The sequence below is a fragment of the Oryctolagus cuniculus genome, chromosome 19 (genome assembly GCF_964237555.1).
Source record: "Oryctolagus cuniculus chromosome 19, mOryCun1.1, whole genome shotgun sequence".
Classification (NCBI taxonomy): domain Eukaryota; kingdom Metazoa; phylum Chordata; class Mammalia; order Lagomorpha; family Leporidae; genus Oryctolagus; species Oryctolagus cuniculus.
This window is the reverse complement of record NC_091450.1, coordinates 42,482,101-42,496,870: the sequence shown is the minus strand read 5'-3', so window position 1 is coordinate 42,496,870 and position 14,770 is coordinate 42,482,101. Positions and strand designations below refer to the sequence as shown.

At 60.4% G+C, this 14,770-nt stretch overlaps 3 protein-coding genes across 9 annotated transcripts; 2 read left to right on the top strand and 1 right to left on the bottom strand.

Annotated features, from left to right (window-relative positions):
• Positions 1-77: 77 nt before the first annotated feature.
• On the top strand, positions 78-5,902 carry GAL3ST4 (galactose-3-O-sulfotransferase 4). Of its 4 annotated transcripts, none has more exons than XM_070064431.1 (4): positions 78-198; positions 1,304-1,616; positions 1,799-2,105; positions 4,487-5,902. In XM_070064431.1, exons 2-4 carry the CDS (start codon positions 1,492-1,494, stop codon positions 5,516-5,518), a joined length of 1,464 nt encoding a protein of 487 aa, XP_069920532.1. In that variant the 5' UTR covers positions 78-198; positions 1,304-1,491; the 3' UTR covers positions 5,519-5,902. The 4 variants fall into 4 exon arrangements, with proteins under 4 accessions (XP_069920532.1, XP_069920531.1, XP_002724292.2 ...); XM_002724246.5 differs by having other exon boundaries at positions 83-315; XM_070064430.1 differs by having other exon boundaries at positions 1,304-2,105.
• Positions 5,903-6,075: 173 nt separating this feature from the next.
• On the top strand, positions 6,076-10,198 carry TRAPPC14 (trafficking protein particle complex subunit 14). 2 transcript variants are annotated; one of them, XM_070064421.1, is made up of 11 exons: positions 6,076-6,621; positions 6,838-6,933; positions 7,037-7,166; positions 7,336-7,422; positions 7,567-7,687; positions 7,772-7,919; positions 8,049-8,131; positions 8,218-8,444; positions 8,863-9,017; positions 9,176-9,369; positions 9,455-10,198. In XM_070064421.1, the coding sequence occupies exons 1-11, from the start codon at positions 6,217-6,219 to the stop codon at positions 9,606-9,608; spliced, it is 1,800 nt and encodes a 599-aa protein (XP_069920522.1). In that variant the 5' UTR covers positions 6,076-6,216; the 3' UTR covers positions 9,609-10,198. The 2 variants fall into 2 exon arrangements, with proteins under 2 accessions (XP_069920522.1, XP_002724293.5); XM_002724247.5 differs by having other exon boundaries at positions 6,077-6,621; positions 8,218-8,381.
• Positions 10,199-10,393: 195 nt separating this feature from the next.
• On the bottom strand, positions 10,394-13,668 carry LAMTOR4 (late endosomal/lysosomal adaptor, MAPK and MTOR activator 4). Of its 3 annotated transcripts, none has more exons than XM_002724248.5 (4): positions 13,383-13,668; positions 12,902-12,982; positions 10,931-11,048; positions 10,394-10,733 (listed from the first exon to the last, which is right to left on the bottom strand). In XM_002724248.5, the coding sequence occupies exons 1-4, from the start codon at positions 13,383-13,385 to the stop codon at positions 10,636-10,638; spliced, it is 300 nt and encodes a 99-aa protein (XP_002724294.2). In that variant the 5' UTR covers positions 13,386-13,668; the 3' UTR covers positions 10,394-10,635. The 3 variants fall into 3 exon arrangements, with proteins under 3 accessions (XP_002724294.2, XP_008251803.1, XP_017195913.1); XM_008253581.4 differs by having other exon boundaries at positions 10,394-10,750; positions 13,383-13,666; XM_017340424.3 differs by lacking the exon at positions 12,902-12,982 and having other exon boundaries at positions 13,383-13,627.
• Positions 13,669-14,770: the final 1,102 nt, after the last annotated feature.

Sequence of the window (14,770 nt, the reverse complement as noted above, 5' to 3'; positions counted from 1 at the left end):
CCAGGGAGGGAGACGCTGGGGAGGCTATCAAAGCAAAGCGGCTGCCTGGACTGGCTGGCGGGACAAAGGGAGGGGAGGGGAGGAGCCTGGGTGCTGAGAAAGTTTGTGGGGAAAGTTGAGCTGCGCGAGGAGCCGGGCGGTGGCTGGGGCGGGCGGGCAGGCCCGACCCGATTCCCCTGCTGCTCCCTTTGCGGCTTGGTGAGTGGGCATGTGAAGCCGGGGCCGGGGGCCGGTGGACGGACGCTCGGATTTGCAGGAGGAGACTGGAAGTGTTCATGGAACCCCAGAGGGGACCCACAAAAGGCTGGAGACTGAGTAATTACCAAAGCTGGAGGGCACAGAGGGTGGGGGTGGGGGTCCGGGAAAAGACAGAGATGGATTAGGAGGACCTGAGGAATTCAGAATAGGGGAGTCGCGGCTGGATCCCAAAGGCTGCACTGGTGAAGAGAGTTGGGGCTGATGCCAGAGGGGGTGGACCTCGGGGTAGCAGGATGGGTTTTCCTTTCCTGGGGTCACCTCTGGCTCGTCTGGGAGGAGGGGATGTCTGGGCTCCTTGGAGGGGCTGCGGTCTGCGATTGTGGGTTGCAATCCGAAGGGGCGGAGCCAGACTCTCTGTGGATTGGGAAGCAGCTCCGGAGCGGTGTTTGTGTCTTTCTCCTCCTCTCTCTCCGTCTCAGTTCCTCTCCCCCTCTCTCCCCTCAGCTGAACCTTCTCAACCTCCTCCAGGTGCACTGATGGGGTTGGAAAGTGTGTCCAGGGATCTGGGCTTCCTAAGTAACCCCAAATCTCCCCCAGCCCCTCTCCCACGCTGGGGTCTGCCCTGTGCCGAGAGCGAGAGCGGGAAAGCAGATGCCTCCGTCACTGCTGGAGGTCTAACCTCCTTCCTCCTGCCTGACCCGCACTCCCTCGGGATGGCTTCCCCTGCTGGCCTTAGAGGAGGCTTTTCTTTCCCATTTGGGGGGAGGGGTGGGGGCTCGGGAGGAAGCCCTGGGGCTGGACCATGCCCTGACCTGTCTCCATGCGCTGACTGGTCTGATCTGTCTCACTGGCTGTTGCAATTGCGATCAGGGTCTCTGCCTTTCTCCTCTCCTAAATCTCTGAGACTCTAGAACTGTGGGGGCGGGGTGGGGAGCACTTGGGAGGAGAAGGGGCAGCAGACAGAGCAGCTGGAGGATCTCCTGGAAGGACCTGGTAGAGAGGAGCATCTCCCCTGTCCCCTCTCTGACCGATCTCAGCTACTGCAGGAGAGAAGGAACTACCCCTCTCCTGAGACTCTCCTCCTTCCCCCTCATTTCCCTTCTAGACGCTGACAGAGGCAAAAATCTGCTAACTCAGGGGGCAGACTGCACCAGCGCTGCGAGCAGGCCTGGGGAATGAGCCCCCGATCTCCCGACGGTGCCTTCTGTGGCTGCACGGCTGCCTCGGGCTGTCTCTGCCTCTGCTCCTGGCGCTGGCTCTATCCCTCTCTAGGGTCCCCCTTCCCTGTGCCACATGGGCCCTCTGTCTGCCACCAGGACCATGAGGCTCTGGGGGCCTCGGAGCCTGGGGGTGGCTCTGGGAGTGTTCATGACCATTGGATTTGCCCTCCAGCTCTGGGGGGGCCCCTTCCAGAGGAGGTGAGTTCCCCTCTTGTCCCCATCTCCTGGTAGATGTCCCCCCACTTGCTCCTTCCCATTCCACCTGGGGCTGTGACTCTTGGGGACTCCGAAGTGGCTCCATGCCCGCTCATCCTTTTCACAAGCGGTGACATCCACCTGCTGCTGAGAGCCCGGATGTTTCTCCTCCCATCTCTTCCCAGGCTCCCTGGGCTGCAGCTCCGACAGCCCTGGGCCCCATCCCCAAGGCCAGCTGTTTCGTCCTGCCCACCCCGGCAGCGACTCGTGTTCCTGAAGACACATAAATCCGGGAGCAGCTCTGTGCTGAATCTGCTTCATCGCTATGGGGACCGCCACGGGCTGCGCTTTGCCCTCCCCGACCGCTACCAGTTCGGCTACCCAAGGCTTTTCCAGGCTTCTCGGGTCAAAGGCTACCGCCCCCAGGGCGGGGTGGGCACCCAGACCCCCTTCCACATCCTCTGTCACCACATGAGGTTCAACCTGAAAGAGGTGAGGGGTGCACTGGGGGAGGGGGACGCTGGCTTAGGGGGTGTCCTAGGCTTCACCCACAAGCTGGACATGAGGGCTCAGAGATGGAATCTTCTCCGATGCCCCTTCCCTAGGAGTCTCGGGGAGCCAGAGTTCTCCCCTTCTCCCTTTCGGTCTCTTTCCTTGACCAACTTATTCTCTGGTGTCAATCCCCTGCCAACTCAGACCCCAGCCCTGACTCTCCTGCCAGCTGTTCCACTCCTCCTTGGTGTCCCTTCTATGTGGTGTCACTACCAGGGCACCTGCTCTCTCGCTGCCTCCTGTCTTCCTCTCCCTCTCCCTCTCCTCACTGTGCCTGCCGCATTCTGAGGTTCAGCTGTATGACAACCCCTGGGTGAGCACAGCTGAAGCTGGCGACACGACTGGAGCCTCATTCCTTTGGGGGAGGCAAGCACATGAACTCGTGCTCACACAGACACATGCAGGCACCTGCAGGAGGAAAAACCAATGGGCAAATAAAAGCATACAGGGAAGGAGCTAGCCTTGACGGAAGGCTTTCTGAGTGCCAACACCTTGCCAGGAAGGGATTCTAAGCATCTCTAATTACACAAATGACCTCCGCTAACTGAAGGCAGCAGACCTGGAATTGGACCCAGGTGCATTTTCTCCAAAGTCACAGTTTCTCCCATGGCGTGCATGTGTGTTTGTGTTTGGGATTGTGGGGAGGGTTTCCACCAAAAGACGTGGGGCTTCTGGAAAGGTGGGTCTTAAAAGTAAAGGTGGATGAGGCTTTGTAGGCAGGAGAAGGTGAGGCATTCTAGAAGGAGCAAGAGCACAAGCAAAAGATTGTGTGTGCATGTGTGTGGGTGTGCACACGTGTGTAAGAGGAAAAGTGTGTGCAGGTGGCAGAACTCTAGCAGGGGCTGCAAAGACACCCTGTTGAAGCTGGAGACGGCAGCTGAGGAGCCACCGTTGGGAGCAAGGCCAGGACTTTGCGGTAGGTTTCTCTAGTGGCTGGAATAATGACCTTTGTCATGACCACCACTCATTGAGCACCCACCATGTTCCAGGTATGTCCATGTTCTTCCAGGTAAGTGTTAACCTGGATTTACCAATGGGGGAGTAAAGGCTCTGGGAAGCTCAACAACCCGCCCAAAGGCCTACAATTAGCACACGGCAGAATTGGGATTGTACAAGTCCATCTGATCGCCAAAGACTGACTGTTCTCCTCACCTCACTGCTACTCTCAGTCTTCAAAGAGACAGTTCACAGGTTCTGCCCTTTAGACGTGTCCACATTAATGGGACACATTGGGAGAACATCTTTTCTCTCCTGACAGGGAGACATCAGATTCAAGGATAAAAGCCATTTTCACATGCAGAAACCCTTGGAGGAGTCAGGAGATAGGTTCTGACATGGATCAGTCTAGAGGGCCATGTTAAGGTGTGGCTCAGCCTGATGCCCACTGTCTTGCTGAGAAGTAGAATCACGTATTGCAGTTCTTGAGGCAGCACCCTACCAAGGAGCCATGACTCCCCCGTGTCCCATTGCGGGGGGATATCTCACTCACCACCATGCTCTGGGAGCCTCAAAAGTGCCCTGTCCTGCAGCCATCCTTGGCCTGGCCTGCCTACCTGATGGCTACACCCGCCAGGACTCAGGACTCTTCCCCCTTACTTTTTTTTTTTTTTTTTTTAACAGGCAGAGTGGACAGTGGGAGAGAGAGAGAGAGACAGAGAGAAAGGTCTTCCTTTGCCGTTGGTTCACCCTCCAATGGCCACCGCAGCCGGCAGGCTATGGCCGGCGCACCGCGCTGATCCGATGGCAGGAGCCAGGTGCTTCTCCTGGTCTCCCATGGGGTGCAGGGCCCAAGCACTTGGGCCATCCTCCACTGCACTCCTGGGCCACAGCAGAGAGCTGGCCTGGAAGAGGGGCAACTGGGACAGAATCCGGCGCCCCGACCGGGACTAGAACCCGGTGTGCCGGCGCCGCAAAGTGGAGGATTAGCCTGTTGAGCCACGGCGCCGGCCCCCCTTACTTTTTATTGCCTGTGACAGCCCCCCCACCCCAGTTCCTTTCTTGAAGCCCCAACCAAAAGTTTCCAGGCAGGCACTCACTAGCACTGTTTTTGTTGGCAAAGTGGAAAGCCCAAAGAAAATCATGTTCCTCAGGAGCTTGTTCCAGGTGCCTTCATATCCTTTAACCCTCCAATAGCCCTGTACCCACCTGCGGGTATGTGATTATCCCCATTTTCCAGATAAGATTGAGGGCAGGCAGGAAATGAAGGAAGCTGGGGGTTCTCAGCAGGGTGGTGAGGAGGCTGGGGAGCCCGCGTCCTTGGCTTACTTTTACCCTCTCCAGGCTCAGCTCCTTCTCTCTTATCTGTTTTGTGTCCTCTGCAGGTCCTTCAGGTCATGCCTTCGGACAGCTTCTTCTTTTCCATTGTCCGAGACCCAGCGGCTCTGGCCCGCTCTGCTTTTTCCTACTATAAATCCACCTCATCGGCCTTCCGCAAGGCACCGTCCTTGGCTGCCTTCTTGGCCAGTCCTCGAGCCTTCTACCGGTCTGGGGCCCGTGGGGACCACTACGCCCGCAACTTACTGTGGTTTGACTTTGGCCTCCCCTTCCCCCCAGAGATGAGACCCAAGAGAGGGAATCCTCGTCCCCCCAGGGACCCCAATGCCCCGGGGACACACATCTTGCCTTCTGCCACTGGCCCTCGAGCCCAAACCATAGACTCCAATGCTGTCTTCCAACCTGATTCCACTGTTGCTGATGGCCACGGTCAGACAGGCAGCCCTGCCTCTTTAGATCTGGGGTCCTCGTCCTTCATCCAGTGGGGTCTGGCTTGGCTGGACTCCGTCTTTGACCTGGTCATGGTGGCCGAGTACTTTGATGAGTCATTGGTTCTGCTGGCAGATGCCCTGTGCTGGGGCCTGGACGACGTGGTGGGGTTTGTGCACAACGCCCAGGCTGGCGGTGAGCAGGGACACAACGCCGTCGGCAACAGTGGACTGACTCCTGAGGATCGGCAGCTGACCGCTCGGGCCCGAGCCTGGAACAACCTGGACTGGGCTCTCTACGTCCACTTCAACCGCAGTCTGTGGGCCCGGATAGAGCAGTATGGCCAGAGCCGGCTGGAGAGTGCTGTGGCCAAGCTCAGGGCTCGCCGGGAGGCCCTGGCTAAACACTGCCTGGAAGGGGGTGAGGCTTTAGACCCCAAATACATCTCTGACCGCCGCTTCCGCCCCTTCCAGTTCGGATCAGCTAAAGTTTTAGGCTACAGACTTCGGAGCGGACTGAGCCCTCACGACCGGGAGGAGTGTGAACGCCTGGCCACCCCCGAGCTACAGTACAAGGACAAGCTGGATGCCAAGCAGTTTCCCCCAACAGTCTCCGCGCCCCTCAAGGCATCGCAGCTGCTCTCCCCATAGGCATCAGCCATAGACGACAGCGTAGGAAGGGCACAGCGTAGAAGGGCAGCTGAGGGGGCAGTCAGAGGCGGTTTCTGCTTCCCTCCGAAGGGACCACGGGACTTTGTCCGGATGCCCGCAGGCCTTTGCCCCTGGACAGCCCGCAGCTGGGCTCCCCTCCCCTTCCCCTTCCCAGCCCCAAGGCAGGTCCGTGTGGTGCTCTCCAAAGTCCCCCCCCCCACACCCGCCCCGGGAGGAGCAAAAGATGGAGTGAGCCAGAGAAAGTGTGGGGCATGTTGAGTCGGAAAGAGAAGTCCATTTCTGTACGAAGTATTTTGTTACTGAACTGTATGTTCCTTTCACTGCCAAACGTTTGTTGAATGAATAAATAACTTGGAACTGCCACTTCACTTATGCAGGGCGGACAGGGGAGGGAAGGAGCATCTTGGGAGAAGCTGGGTTGGGAGGAATTCTCTTCACCGTCTTTCTACCAGACAAATCCACCCGGACCCTCTCCTCGCCGCAGCCCACGGACCCCGGGCCGCGGAGGCCACGCCCCTTCCCTTCCGCTTCCGGTTTCTCTCCAGTCATTCGGCCCCGCGCTCCCATTCCGGCGTCGCCGGGTCGCGGTTCCGGGTCGCTGCCCGCGATCCCGGGCCGGGCTGCTCTGCTGGGCCGCCCCGGCTGGCCCCGGACGCCGCCGCCGTCCTCGCCGCCCCATGGAGTCCCAGTGCGACTACTCGATGTACTTCCCGGCCGTGCCGCTGCCGCCGCGCGCGGAGCTGGCGGGAGACCCGGGCCGGTACCGGCTGCTGCCCCGGCGCAATCACCTGTACCTGGGGGAGACGGTCCGCTTCCTGCTGGTGCTGCGCTGCCGGAGCGGTGCGGGGTCCGGCGGCGGCTCGGGCTTGGGCTCCCGAGGGGCCTGGGCAGAACTGGCAACCGCCCTGGCCGCCCTGGCCTCGGTCAGCGCCGGAGGCGGGGTGCCGGGGGGCGGTGGCGCCGGCGACCCCGACCCCGAGCCCCCAGGGGGAGGGGACCCTGGAGGCGGGGGCTTGTTCCGAGGCTGCAGCCCCCTTCTCACTCACGGCCCCGGCCCTGCTACCTCAGGGGGAGCGACCACGGTGAGGAGCTTGGGGTGACGCGGCACGGGGCGGAGGGGCGGTTTGCTGGGCGGCAAAGACGGGAAGGGAGGTGGACACGGTGTGTGTTTGCGGGCGGTGGGAGGTGGGAGGCGGGAGGCAGGAGAGGGGTGGGCTTGCTGAGCAGCCCTTAAAGGGACCTCCGCAGGCTGCGACTTTGACTCTCCCCTGACCTCTTCTCCCCTTTCCCAACCCCAGCTGCCTGTGGAAGAACCAATCGTGTCCACAGATGAGGTCATCTTCCCACTCACTGTTTCACTGGATAGACTGCCCCCAGGGACGCCCAAGGCCAAGGTAAGATCGACAAGGGGTGGAGCTGTTGCCCCAACTCAGACACCGTCCACGGCTCTGCCATCAGTCTGCCTCTCGCCTGGAGTCGTGTGTCTCCTGCTTCCAGATTGTAGTGACCGTGTGGAAGCGGGAGGTTGAGGCCCCGGAGGTCAGAGACCAAGGCTACCTGCGCCTGCTGCAGACCCGGTCTCCGGGGGAGACCTTCCGGGGAGAGCAGAGCGCTTTCAAGGCCCAAGGTGTGTGTGGGGGGCGGTGCAGAGGGAAAAGGCTAGAGTCTGGGGTCTCGTGGGGACAGTGGAGGGGTGATGCTGCCGTGCCCCGTGGCGGGGGGGGGGGGGTAGTGAGAGCTGTGGGTGGGAGGGGAGTCTGTGCCCACACCCATTCCTGCCTCGCCCTCTCCTGCAGTGAGCACCCTGCTGACTCTGCTGCCCCCTCCCGTTCTGAGATGCCGGCAGTTCACTGTGGCTGGAAAACACTTGACCGTGCTCAAGGGTGAGCAGATGGGCCAGCTCCAGTCTTGGGTGGCGGTCATTTGGGGCAGGCAGGTGGGGACGGGGTCCTTTTCTTCTTCTGGGTAAATGGGGTGGGGGGGCCGAGGGGCCGGCCACCCTGAGCGGAGCGGGTCCCGCCCCACAGTGCTGAACAGCTCCTCCCAGGAGGAGATCTCCATCTGGGACATCCGAATCCTCCCCAACTTCAACGCCAGCTATCTACCTGTCATGCCCGACGGCTCCGTGCTGCTGGTGGACAACGTCTGGTGAGGTCCAGGGGTGGGGGAGGAGGCAGGAGCGGAGCTCTGGCGTGGGGAGATCACGCCCTGTCCCCCTCTCCTCTGCACTAGCCACCAGTCGGGGGAAGTCTCCATGGGCTCCTTCTGCCGGCTCCCCAGCACCTCTGGCTGCTTCCCCTGCCCGCTGAGTGCCCTGGAGGAACACAACTTCCTGTTCCAGCTGAGGGGGGGTGAGCAGCCCCCTCCAGGGGCCAAGGAGGTGAGCCTAAGGGCCTGGTGTGTCCAGGGAAAAAGAAGTGAAAAATGGAAGTGGGAAGCCAAGAGGGGGGGCTTGATAAGAGTGGGAGGGGACGGCGAGACACGTGGAGTCTCCCTCTCCCTTCCGCAGGGCCTCGAGGTGCCCCTGATTGCTGTGGTTCAGTGGTCGACCCCGAAGCTGCCCTTCACCCAGAGCATCTATACCCACTACCGGTGAGTGTGCAGGGTCCCCGCCAGACACCGCCGCACTCGCCTCCGCTGCTTCACACACACCAGCTTCCCTCTCTCCCCGCTCCTAGCCTGCCCAGTGTCCGTCTGGACCGTCCCTGCTTTGTGATGACTGCTTCTTGTGAGTCCCCTGTTCGGACCTACGAGCGTTTCACCGTCACCTACACACTGCTCAACAACCTGCAAGACTTCCTTGCTGTGAGGCTTGTGTGGACCCCAGAGCACGCACAGGCCGGTGGGTCAGCTGCCAGGCTGGGGCCGTGCCCCTTGAGGGGAGGGGACGGAAGGAGCCATGGAGGTGAGCCAGCCCCACCACGGCGCCTGCCTCGCGGCAGCTGGCTCGAGCTGTGTACCCAAGTGGTCTGCCCAGTGTCACAGAGGGAGGGTTAGCGAGGCAGTGGGGCTGAGTGACTCGAAGTGCGGAGACACAGGAGCTTCGCTGTCTGGTGTGAGCTCTTGCTCTCATTTGCTAGCTCTGTGACCTAGAGTAAGTTACTAAACCTCTCTGGGCCTCCGTGCTCATCTCTGAAGTAGAACAGATAACATGTCATGGATAGTTAATGCATGTTATCTATGACTGGCAGCAAAACATAACTTTTTTTTTTCCAGTTTACTGCACAGGATAACTTCGGGGACCCAGTGAGACTGGGCGCTGATGGCGCTGGGGACTGAGGCGCGCTGTCCAGGGCTGACCGGCCCCTGTTCTCTGCCCCTAGGGAAGCAGCTGTGTGAGGAGGAGCGCCGCGCCATGCAGGCAGCCCTGGACTCCATCGTCTGCCACACGCCCCTCAACAACCTCGGCTTCTCCCGCAAGGGCAGCGCCCTCACCTTCAGCGTGGCCTTCCAGGCCCTGAGGACAGGGCTCTTCGAGGTGGGCTGGGTGCTGCGGAATGGTGGGGTGGGGAAAGGTAAACGGGCAGCCCTAGCGAGCCGAGCAGAGGTGGCGTGGAGACCCGAAGGTCATGAAAGGGGTCCAGGCCCGGAGGCTGTGCTGCCGAGCTGACCTGCGCCCCCCGCCCCCCCCCCCAGCTGAGCCAGCACATGAAACTGAAGCTGCAGTTCACGGCCAGCGTGTCCCACCCTCCGCCTGAGGCCCGGCCGCTCTCCCGCAAGAGCAGCCCCAGCAGCCCTGCCGTCCGGGACTTGGTGGAGAGACACCAGGCAAGCCTGGGCCGCTCGCAGTCCTTCTCCCACCAACAGCCTTCCCGCAGCCACCTCATGAGGTACGGCACCGGGGTGGGCCGAGCAGGGGGCGGGGCGCGGCGCGGCTCTGAGCGCAGCCCACGGCCTCTCTCTGCCCTCTCCCAGGTCGGGCAGCGTGATGGAGCGCAGGGCCATCACGCCCCCAGTGGCCTCCCCTGTCGGCCGCCCGCTCTACCTGCCCCCGGACAAGGCTGTGCTTTCTCTGGACAAGATTGCCAAGCGCGAGTGCAAGGTCCTGGTGGTGGAGCCGGTCAAGTAGCACCACGCGGCGCTGCTCCCATGCACACTCCGGAAGCCCACAGCCCTGGAGCGGTCCTGGCTCGTAGGCTCTGCCTCCTGCTGTGGGCGAGGAGGCCCCGGAGGGCAGCCTGTCTGTGTCTGCTGAGGAGGGCTGAGGGCAGAAGCAGGAACTGGGCGGGTGTGGCCACAGCGTGAAGCCAACAGTATTGCCCCGGTTCCCGTGGGGGGGGCTGGCCCCACCCCTAGGCCAGGGCGAGGGCCCCAGGAGCTCCCTTGCCCCCTGCCCTTTACCCTGGGTCTACGTTTACAAAGTGTTCTCCTCATTCTTGTGTTCGTTCCCTCCCTCCCACCCGCAGGGCTGAGATTAGAGGGTGGTGATGGTAAAGGGACCCCGACAATGACCCTCCTGTCTCAGGGGCTGGGGAGACAGCGAGGAGGCCTCCTCCTGCCCCTCGTGTTTACGGTGGCAGCCAGCCTGAAGCACTTTAAGTTGTGGTTTGTTGTGTTTTTTGGGGTTTTTTTTTTTTTGGTCCGTCCTGTAACTTATTCTCCGACTCCTGCTTCCACCTGAAGTAAGCCTATTAAATGCCTGTCCTGGAGGGAGAAGAATGGCTGGCTGTGTTGCTGGAAGGCGCAGAGACCGCAGGGCTGCAGGGGGCTTCCCCTCTCCGTGCCTGCACAGAGCTCCCTGCCCCGCCACATTCTCTGATTCCCAGCCTGTGCCCGGCCCACCCACCCGGGGTTGTGTGGAAGACCCCCCGCCCTGCCATTTCTGCCCCCAGGACACACATTCCCGAGCCCAGGAACATCAGACGCAAGTTTATTGGGAGGGAGGGAAGGACGACAGAGGTCCCCTTGCCTCCATTCTCTGAAACACAGCAGTCTCCAAGCCTCTGCCTTTCCACAGGGGTGGGACGGCGGGTGAGCAGAAGACCTTAGTTCTAGCAGCAAGCCAAGAGAGGCGGACGACGTGTCTGTCTTCCTCGTCCAAGGCCCCCGGCCCGCGGCCCCACATCCACTGCTCTGACCCTCACCCTCGGGCAGGCTCAGACGTCAATGGGCTCCCGGCCTCGGTTCTGCCTCTTCACCACAAACACCCTCTGTCCCGACACAGTCACCAGCAGCGTGTGCTCGCCAAAGACCACTGGAGGGGAGACACACCTTCCCCCGCCCCAGGGGAGGGAAGGGAGCATGGTTAGCGGGTGCCATGCACGGGGCCAATCTCCAAGGGAAGGAAGTGGCTGAGCCAGGGACCCCAGGAGGTGCTGGGAAGAAGCAAGGTGTCTTCCCTGAGAAGCCTCTAGAGGTACCCCCACCACCACGGCAGGGGCTGGGGCTCACCGGACAGGCGCTTGAAGGGAACGTTCATGCCATGGTGCAGCCGGAATCCGCAGGCCGTGCTGACCAGCTCTGAGATGGCACTGGCTGCCTGCTCGTCATTCTCCAGGTCCCCGGACGACTGCATGCAGAGGGGGGGAGGTGACAGAGGTGAAGGCACAGGGTCTCCCTTCCTATCTGCCCAACGAATGGACCTAAAACTTCCCTGCGGGTCACCCGCCTCGGGCTACCCCGTTGCTCATCCCTACCATCCTGGGCCTCCCTCATGAGAGATGCCCTCAGCCCTTCCCAGACAGTTCTCGAACCCCTTCAGAGTGGATTTCTCGCCCTGTCCACGGTCTCCACCATCAGTGCCTACCCACCACGGGCTTGTTCAGTGCTCTGCTTTCCCCCGCTGCTCGGTCTGCAGAATCTAAAACACACACCGCCTCTGTGGAACCCCTCCCTGCCCCTCGCCCCCTGGGGAAGTGCGGATGGTGGCCTGGGCTTCCTCTTTTCCGGTGACTCAACTTCCTCCCACCTCACTGACTCGAGCCTCCTCCCACTAAGTTACGCTTATTTCCCTTGGTTCTTAGACACCTGTACCTCAGTCTTCGCATCCCTAAATTGGGGACACCGATCTCTATCTTTTAGGCTTGTGAGGATTACGTGGAGGCACTGAGAACAACTCATATTAGTTGCTATTCTGTATCAAATTTGGTGCCTAAAGTCAGGCCATCAAAATTCCCCTTATCCACTGCCCCCAGTCAACCTCCTTTCTTGATGTCCTGTTTGGGAAACACTTTTTTTTTTTTTTTTTTTTTTTTTTTACAGGCAGAGTGGACAGTGAGAGAGAGACAGAGAGAAAGGTCTTCCTTTGCCGTTGGTTCACCCTCCAATGGCCACTGCGGCTGGCGTGCTGCGGCTGTCCCACCGCGCTGATCCGAAGGCAGGAGCCAGGTGCTTCTCCTGGTCTCCCATGGGGTGCAGGGCCCAAGTACATGGGCCATCCTCCACTGCACTCCCGGGCCACAGCAGAGAGCTGGCCTGGAAGAGGGGCAACCGGGACAGAATCCGGTGCCCCGACCAGGACTAGAACCCGGTGTGCCAGCGCCGCAAGGCGGAGGATTAGCCTAGTAAGCCACGGCGCCGGGCTGGGAAACACTTCTTCCAGGCTTCTGAGTTCAAACTCTGGACAGAGAAATGTCTCCTCTACTTCTTATCTAGTCACTACCAAGATTCCTCTAAAACCTCTTCACTCCTGCTCCTCACTGCCACCAGCCTGGGCATCCCCCTGCCAGCACCGTCCTCACACCACTAACAGAACAATCCTGCTCAGCCCTTCCGTTGGGTCACATTTCTGTTAAAAACAACAACAAAAAACTTCAAGGCTCCTATAAGATTAGGTCTAGAGGCGTTTAACACCGTGGCCTTGGAAGTCCTCCATGGCGGGATCTTTTCCTTACCGTATCCTTGTCTTTCCCCAAATCTTTTCAACACGAACCCACCACCAATTCGCCAGGCAGCGTCCACCCCTGCAAATGTGTTCCCTTCCCGGCCCTGAACACTCTTCTGCTCACCTACAACCGCCCCTGCTGTGCGCTCAGCTGAATTCCCCCGAGAAATCTGCCCAACTCAGGTTCTCCTGCGGAGCCCAGGCGTGGTTTTCTGAACCCCTTCAACAGTCTCTCCCACTTGCGTTGCTTTCCACCTTGGACCTGAAGCCTTGTCTTTCTACCTAGTGCAGAAGCGTCGAGAGCGCTAACCCCATAAATAATAAAATAAAAATAGGCTAGAGGAACACGTAGGTAGGGTCAGCTATCCACAAACCTATACCTAGCGTGTGCCTTTGGTTCAAAGTTAGTAACTTAGTGCAAAACGGATGCGAGCCCAAGCCTCCACGGACTGGGGACTGACTGCAAGCTCCCTATGGCAAAGGCAGAGAACAGGGACACTTAAGCTAGGCTGGGCCCTGTGTGCTCCCCCAGGACGCACCGCCAGCACCGCGCCTTCGCTCAGCACCAGGTAGCCGAGCTGGTCTGGGATTCGCTCCAGCCCCTGGGTCAGCGCCGAAGTCTAGTGGGTAAAGATGCAAGCAGTGAAAAGCGAGCCGGCACGAAGGCCCGCTCCGGACGACGGCTGCAGGCTGCCCCTCGCCCCCGCCAGGGCCCCTCTACGCGGCCTCCACCTCTGAGGCTCCAGAGCCTCCGTCAGCACCCACTCTCGGCCCCCCACATCCCACCTTCGCCACCCAAGCAGTCTCCGCAGCCCCGCTGGCCCTTCTGCCCAGCCCCTCCTACCCCGCCCCGACCCGCAGGGAACTTCCCAGCCCCGAATGCCCTCCCACAGATCCCTCTCGGCCCGGGGCGGACTCGCGGTGAGGGTGGGGTACAGGCCCAGGAGGGGGCCACCCAGGACCGGGGAACCTGGACAGGGAAGCCCGGGCGCTCACTCCTGCGCATGCGCCCTCACTCACCATCGCAGCCTTAAGGTGCCTGAGGAGCTGCCTACGAGACAGGTGGCTTCCGGCTGCAGGCCCGGGTCACGTGTTTCCACCAGACGGACTCCTCCCTCCCCTCAGCGACGCCGAACTTCAGCCCCGCCCCCAGCGTGTGGATTGGAGCGTGGCTACGTCATCAGACTTGATCAGCCGGTGTGGAGAGCCGCTTTCCGGAGGCGCGCGTGGATTGGTCGCATACACTTTTTACCATTTGTTCCCCCGCCCCTCAGGCGGGGCGGGGCGGGGCAGGAAGGGAAAAGCGTCCGCGGAGAGGGGGCGGAGCTCTGAATGTGCGCGTGCGCGTGCGCCTGCATGCGGGCCCGCGTCGACCTGGTCTAGACTGCCCCCTAGTGGCTAAGAGAGTCGTCTCCTGGGTTTAAGACTTCCCAACCTTGGGCGGCGCCGCGGCTCACTAGGCTAATCCTCCGCCTTGCGGCGCCGGCACACCGGGTTCTAGTCCCGGTCGGGGCGCCGGATTCTGTCCCGGTTGCCCCTCTTCCAGGCCGGCTCTCTGCTGTGGCCAGGGAGTGCAGTGGAGGATGGCCCAAGTGCTTGGGCCCTGCACCCCATGGAAGACTAGGATAAGTACCTGGCTCCTGCCATCGGATTAGCTCGGTGCGCCGGCTGCAGCACGCCGGCCACTGGAGGGTGAACCAACGGCAAAGGAAGACCTTTCTCACTGCCCACTCTGCCTGTCAAAAAAAAAAAAAAAAAAAAAAAAAAAAAAAAAAAACGACTTCCCAACCCTAAAAGGAGAGATTGAAATGAAATATTGAAGTGCATGTGAAAAATTATTCAAATGCTACTTAAAAAAAAAAAACAACCCTACCCAGTTTAAGGGCCGACTTAATGAACTGATATCCCAAATCAGAATGCAGACTCACTTGGAGCATTGAATACTGAAGATGCTACCTAGAGGCAGACCTGTTGTGAGAAATCAACATTCAAAACAGCAGCGGGAAGGCCTGGGGCACTTGATTAGCATCACTAAACATGATCTGGAAGACGTCACATTGGTCGAACACTGATTGAAAGAAACCACATCAGAGGTGGTTTTTAGCCCACAGTTCACAAACCTGTGTTAGAGGTTTGTCAGCTGGGTCCTGCTGCAGTATCAGGAAACAGCCTTCCCTTGCTTGGTTTTTTTGAGAAGGTTTGACAAATTACTGTCAATCAGGAGCCAGCGCTGTGGCAGCAGATTAACGCCCGGGCCTGAAGCACTGGCATCCCATATGGGCGCCAATTCCAGTCCCAGATGCTCCTCTTCGGATCCAGCTCTCTGCTGTGGCCTGGGAAAGCAGTGGAAGATGGCCCAGGTCCTTGGGCCCCTGCACCTGCATGGGAGACCCGGAAGAAGCTCCTGG

What these genes read in the sequence shown, in the direction of transcription:
- TRAPPC14 (XM_070064421.1), top strand. Translation starts at nt 6,217, where the DNA reads ATGGAGTCCCAGTGCGACTACTCGATGTACTTCCCGGCCGTGCCGCTG. An exon ending in CCCCTCCAGGGGCCAAGGAG is followed by an intron (nt 7,920 to 8,048) that starts GTGAGCCTAAGG and finishes TCCCTTCCGCAG; the next exon opens with GGCCTCGAGGTGCCCCTGAT. An exon ending in TCCCGCAGCCACCTCATGAG is followed by an intron (nt 9,370 to 9,454) that starts GTACGGCACCGG and finishes GCCCTCTCCCAG; the next exon opens with GTCGGGCAGCGTGATGGAGC.
- LAMTOR4 (XM_002724248.5), bottom strand. An exon ending in GCGAAGGCGCGGTGCTGGCG is followed by an intron (nt 11,049 to 12,901) that starts GTGCGTCCTGGG and finishes CTCTGCATGCAG; the next exon opens with TCGTCCGGGGACCTGGAGAA. An exon ending in TCCCTTCAAGCGCCTGTCCG is followed by an intron (nt 10,734 to 10,930) that starts GTGAGCCCCAGC and finishes TCTCCCCTCCAG; the next exon opens with TGGTCTTTGGCGAGCACACG.
- GAL3ST4 (XM_070064430.1), top strand. Translation starts at nt 1,650, where the DNA reads ATGTCCCCCCACTTGCTCCTTCCCATTCCACCTGGGGCTGTGACTCTT. An exon ending in TGAGGTTCAACCTGAAAGAG is followed by an intron (nt 2,106 to 4,486) that starts GTGAGGGGTGCA and finishes TGTCCTCTGCAG; the next exon opens with GTCCTTCAGGTCATGCCTTC.